The following is a 5571-nucleotide window of genomic DNA, read 5'->3' on the forward strand; positions in this document are numbered from 1 at the left end:
CTTCACTATGCCACTGATTCTCGCAGAAACTATCTTATGAAAAATTTCCTAAAAAGATTTTTGAGTTTTACAAAGTACCAATTCTAAGTGTTTGTCCCAAAGGAGCATCTTCTTATGCCTTTACCAAAGGATATTTTGAAAGGAAAAATCTTGTCTTTAAGGATAATCTATGGGCTTATAAGGGGGCATCATCTAGTGAACATAGGTCTAAGGCTGCACATGATCCTTCATTTGTTGCACTCACTCCCATTCATCTCAGGAAGTCTGCCACTAAGGCATCTTTCTCCTCCAATGATGAAGTGATTGAGCTCCTTCGTGAACTCAAACAACATGTTCTTCTTCTAGAACATGGTCTAATGCTCACCATGTCCTCTGAACACCAAACAGTCTACCTAGACAAAAAGAACCTTCTTTTTCCCCCACCTGTGGTTGAGGAAGTTTCACATGGCAAAGAGCCACGCCCCACTGATCCAAGTTCATCAATTCCAGACCCGAACTCATTAACTCCTGTGACTCCTCATGGCCCTTCCACATCAGATAAAGGCAAGGCACCAATTGAAGAAACTGCTGAAGATGATGAAGAAACTGAAGAGGAGGACCTCTCCCAATATCAGCTCTCTCGAAGAACACCTAGATCCACATAGTTCATCATTTAAGACATTTGCATTTTGTTTGTCTATTTCATGTTTTCTAGTGTTTGTGGTGTTCAACAATGGATATGAAGATGTTATGCTCATGTTTATGTTGTGTTCTTCTAGTATTTTTTTTTGGAAGATTATGGCTGTAATAGTTATGAATATGTGGATGGATGTTTAAGTATTTTGAATGATGAATGTGTGGATGTGATGAATGTTTTTTGTTATTGGTTCTCTGTGATATGATTGATGAATGTTTTTGTGAATGTGATGGATGTGATTGATTACCCTTTTGTGATGATTTAATTGAAATTGGATTGGCTGATGGATTGAATTGGTAAAATGTTGGATGTTGGCCGTTTAATTGTTATGTTTTTGGATAATTGATTAATTCGGTTGGGTAGCCAAGTGAGGGGGAGTTTTTCAAAATTTTTGCTCTATAATCCACTAAGTAAGGGGGAGTTTTTGTCAATTGAGAAAGGGGAAGCTTATATTGCAATCATCAAATCTCATTTCAAACTTTTGTTTTGTCATCATCAAAAAGGGGGAGAATGTTATTCTTGGTTTTGATGATCACAAAGTACTTTGAAATGTTTATCTAACTTTCTTCAAATATAAGTGTTTTTACCTATCAAAAAATCAGGTACGAATATGTCATGAAATGAAAATCAACCAAAAGAAGAAGCAAAAACAGGACACTCATGTCGGACGTCCGAAAGGATAAAGAACTAAAAGAAGGAAACTCTGTCGGACGCTCATAAGGAAGCGTTGGACGTCCGGAAGGATCGGACGCATGTCTCGGACGCATATCGACCACGTCGGACGTCCGAAAAATTCAAAGAAGACTTGTCAACTCTCTGACGACGATCGGACGCATTGCCTTCGGACGATGATACAACATCGAATGTCCAAACTACAACTTGGCTGTTTTCGGACGATAGGTTTGGACGATGATTTGGTCGTCGGACGTCCGACAGCCCCAACGGCTAGTTGACTCTTCATCTGCCTTCTATCCGTTGGAAGCATTAATGAAGCTCATTTTTTGTTCCTTTTAAATACAATCGATTCTGAACCTGAGGAAGACTTTTGCACACTTTGTTTACAAGATCTCAAGAGATATTTTAGCTAGAAAATAGTCTCCAAAGCTAGATTTGTTCTCTAAGTGGTGTGAATTTCTTGTGAGCATTTCTTTTGTGGTTGAAAGTTTCATTAGTGTAGCTTTGTTGAGGGTTATCTGAGTGATTGTAAAACTACTTACCTTGACTAAGTGAGGCTTAGGGCAAGGAGGAAATGCTCCCTCCATTGTACATCTAGTTGAATATCTTTCATCAAAGAGAAATTGCTCAACCTAGTGATTGGTCTTCAAGTTTGAGGAAAGTTTGGTAGACAATCGGTTTGATATTCTATCTTATTCTTTTTGTTTAATAAAATTTTCATTGCTTATCTATACTTGTTTTTTCTAATCAACATTGCTCTCTTCTTCTAATTTACTTGGTTGATCATTACTAAAAAAGAAGGTAAATTTTTTATTAAAGAAAAAGTGCATAAATTTGATTAAAATTTTAATCAACCTAATTCACCCCCCTCTTAGATTGTCTTTGGGCCTTACAAGTATGTTACGAGTACTTACTAATTAATGTACTAAGTTTTAATCATTTATAAAATAATTTATTGTTATTTCAAATAAGCTTTCTAGTATTAATTTGGTATAAGCCATAAAGGATTGAGTGATTTGAGTCAGTTGCTTCTGTGTTAATTTTAACTGTGGTTAACGAACTCAATGATTTAGTCCGTCTACCTTAGGTTAGTGGAAAATGGGTCACAGTTGGCTGGAATAAAATTGTAATAAACCCGTTTTTCAATAAAAAATCAATTCTTTATCACTTTCCTCCATTATAAGAATAAAGTACCCCTTTTCCTAAAAATAAATTATTTACCGGATAAAATAAAAATAAACCCGTTTTTCAATAAAATTCTAAATCTTTATGCCTTTCCTCTATTATAAGAACTGTGCACCCATTTTCCCATAAACAAATTTATTTATCGAATAAAAAAATTTATTTATCGAAAAAATAAAAATAATCCCGTTTCTCAATAAAACATCAGCTCTTTATGGTTTTCTTCCCTTATAAGAAAAGAGTTTTCATTTTGCCATAAACAAATTTGTTTATCAAATAAAATGAAAATAAACTCTTTTTTCAATAAAAAAAACTAGTTCTTTATGACTTTCCTCCATTATAAGAATATAGTACCCATTTTTCTAAAAAAATATTATTTATCGAATAAAATAAAAATGAACCCGTTTTTTCAATAAAACACCAACTCTTTATAGTTTTCCTCTATTGTAAGATCAAAGTACCCATTTTTTCATAAATAAATTTATTTATTGGATGAAAAAATAAATATATTCTTTAATAAAACACCAATTCTTTATAGTTTTCCTCCGTTCACTACAACAAAAAAGGGTATTAGCGACAACAACTTTAGCAAGAAGTAGAAAGGTTGATGCTATTAAGAGGCTTATAGCAAGGAAAAGGACAATACTTTACCAAAAATTGGAGCCATCACATACTCTGCGAGGGCAAGGACTTTTTTCAGTTAAAATTCTCGCCAAAAGAAGTGCGGGAAAGCTTCCCTCCAAATACTGATTCTAGTGGGCCAAAGTTTTTATGTTATTGGTGAGAAATCATGGGTGTTTTTTTGTGAAAATTTCAAAATTGTGCTCATTTCCAATTTTTAGCAGAGCCGCGCATTGAAAATTTTTTAACCATTCCCGGCACAGCACTTGTCAGGCGTAGCACCACATGAATTCCAAGTCTTCCATACTTGCAAGGCTACTTTTCCAAATATTATTCTCAGATCAGAGCCCTCGAAAGTTCAATCGCAACCTCCCCTACACCTTTCTCCTTTTATCTCTCTTTCCCTCTCTATTAATTTTCAGTTTCCCGTAGACATATGGTTCCTCTCTTCCTCTCTAGCATCCAGATCTGAATTTATACAATCATGGACACACTTTAAAGACCCTTCCGATGCAATGGCAGACTTCAAGGAAAAACGATGGTGCAGGTTTTTTAAGCAGATATGTTATTTTCATCTCTGTTTTGTCAATTGCTTGTTTCTTGCATTTTTTGTCAATTTAACAATCGCAAGATAAACTTTTTAAAATTGTAGGCTTCTACGTCAGTGGATTAGAATGAATGGGCATCTCAGTTGGAGTAGAGAAGGGGGTCTTACTGGAAGGCAAAATGAAAACGGCCCGTCAAAATTTCAGATCTAAGATTTCAGGCAGTCTCCAACATATTTTCATACTAGAATTCTTCCTTCCACGATTTGATTTTTCCCTACTTTGTTGTATTGTTCAATCGCCTCTCTTTACCACTCTCGTTTTCATTCCTCCGTACCTCTCATTGCCCAGCCCTAATTGTCTCCTTTTGTTGTCCCAAACCCCCTAATTCTCTTGCACTGCAATGAAGAATGAATTAAATTCTAGCACCTGGAATTAATTTTTGCTATTTAGCTTTTAAGCTGCTATACTGAGTGATATTGGCTTGTGCTTCAGAGAACGACAAAGGCATTTTTGATGAAATCCTAGCGGGGCGCCTTGATTTCCAAAGCTCTCCGTGGCCTTCAATATCGTCTGGTGCAAAGGATCTTGTTAGGAAAATGTTAACAATGGATCCTCGGAAAAGGATCATCGCTGCCGAAGCCCTTGGTAAATAGTAAAAACTTTTGACCTTCAATATTATTATTTTCTGTCCTTCTCAAGTCATTTGGCTCTGTTTACCTATTGCTGTAAAGAAACTATTATATATTGTATAGAGAGTAAATAGCGTATGGAGTATAACACTCCATGTAGTGGCAGTAGTTAACACTGTCTGTATTGCGCTTCTTGGAAAGAAAATAGTATATAATGTTTACATCCTCCAAATAATTGCATACCTATAATTTAGATCATCATCTAAATTTGGCTAAACATGTATGAACCAGAACATCAATGGCTCAAGAAAGGTGGTGAAGCATCAGATACGCCTATTGACAGTGTTGTGAAAATAAGAATGAAGCAATTTAGAGCAATGAACAAGCTGAAAAAGCTGGCTTTAAAGGTAATGAATCGGTATGTAAATTTCTTTGGACAGCGCAGTTTCCATAATGAACTAGTGAATACATTTGACAGTCATTCATAAGAGTACTTTCCCTTCTACAATTGCTTTATGGTTCCTTTTTCTAGAGTTATTGATAGCTGAAACATGAAATTACTGGAAGGTTATTGCAGAAAACCTTTCAGAAGAAGAAATCAAGGGGTTGAGACAAATGTTCAACAACATGGACATGGATAGAAGTGGTACCATTACTTATGAAGAGCTCAAAACTAGGTTATCTAGGTTGGGATCCAAGCTTTCAGAAGAAGAAATACAAGAATTCATGGAAGCTGTAAGCAACCCGCGACTATGGAGGAGGTTCCTTGTGTTAACTCACACATGGGGAACCAAAGGCTAATTTTCCATTTACTAAAATAATAGATGAATGTTGACTTGAACTCTAAGTAAGTGAATCTTTTAAAGCAATTAAAACATAACGTCTTTGATATATGTAGGCTAATGCAAGTTTAATTTATCTAACTACCAATGTAAATTTCTGTTTAATAATTTTTTTTCCATTGGACTCTGTAGGTTGATGGTGGATTGTAGTAAACCTGGCTATGAAGCTCTTACAAGCTACTTCGATTATGGACTTTGCCAATTAATGCAAACATGATACTCATTGTATATCGGCATAGGGTCTATCTTAGCATTTGTTATCCCTGACCATTTTGGTTGTACATATTAAAGCCTAATTAGGATTTGATTTGAGTATCTTTGTGCTTTGTACTGTTGATAGTATTGGTTGTAATATATTGTTGCTTGTTTTGTATTTGTAATGACAAATTGGTTTGTTA

General features: G+C 35.2%; 1 protein-coding gene across 3 annotated transcripts; it reads left to right on the top strand.

The window, feature by feature from the left end:
- The first annotated feature begins 3497 nt into the window (after nt 1–3497).
- Nucleotides 3498–5571, top strand: LOC140038161 (calcium-dependent protein kinase-like). 3 transcript variants are annotated; one of them, XM_072083254.1, is made up of 6 exons: nt 3498–3701; nt 3807–3920; nt 4195–4347; nt 4623–4738; nt 4899–5178; nt 5306–5571. In XM_072083254.1, exons 2-5 carry the CDS (start codon nt 3833–3835, stop codon nt 5130–5132), a joined length of 591 nt encoding a protein of 196 aa, XP_071939355.1. In that variant the 5' UTR covers nt 3498–3701; nt 3807–3832; the 3' UTR covers nt 5133–5178; nt 5306–5571. The 3 variants fall into 3 exon arrangements, 2 of the variants coding, with proteins under 2 accessions (XP_071939355.1, XP_071939353.1); XR_011841981.1 differs by having other exon boundaries at nt 3498–3920; nt 4909–5178; XM_072083252.1 differs by having other exon boundaries at nt 3498–3920.

Source organism: Coffea arabica, chromosome 3c (genome assembly GCF_036785885.1).
Source record: "Coffea arabica cultivar ET-39 chromosome 3c, Coffea Arabica ET-39 HiFi, whole genome shotgun sequence".
Lineage (NCBI taxonomy): Eukaryota > Viridiplantae > Streptophyta > Magnoliopsida > Gentianales > Rubiaceae > Coffea > Coffea arabica.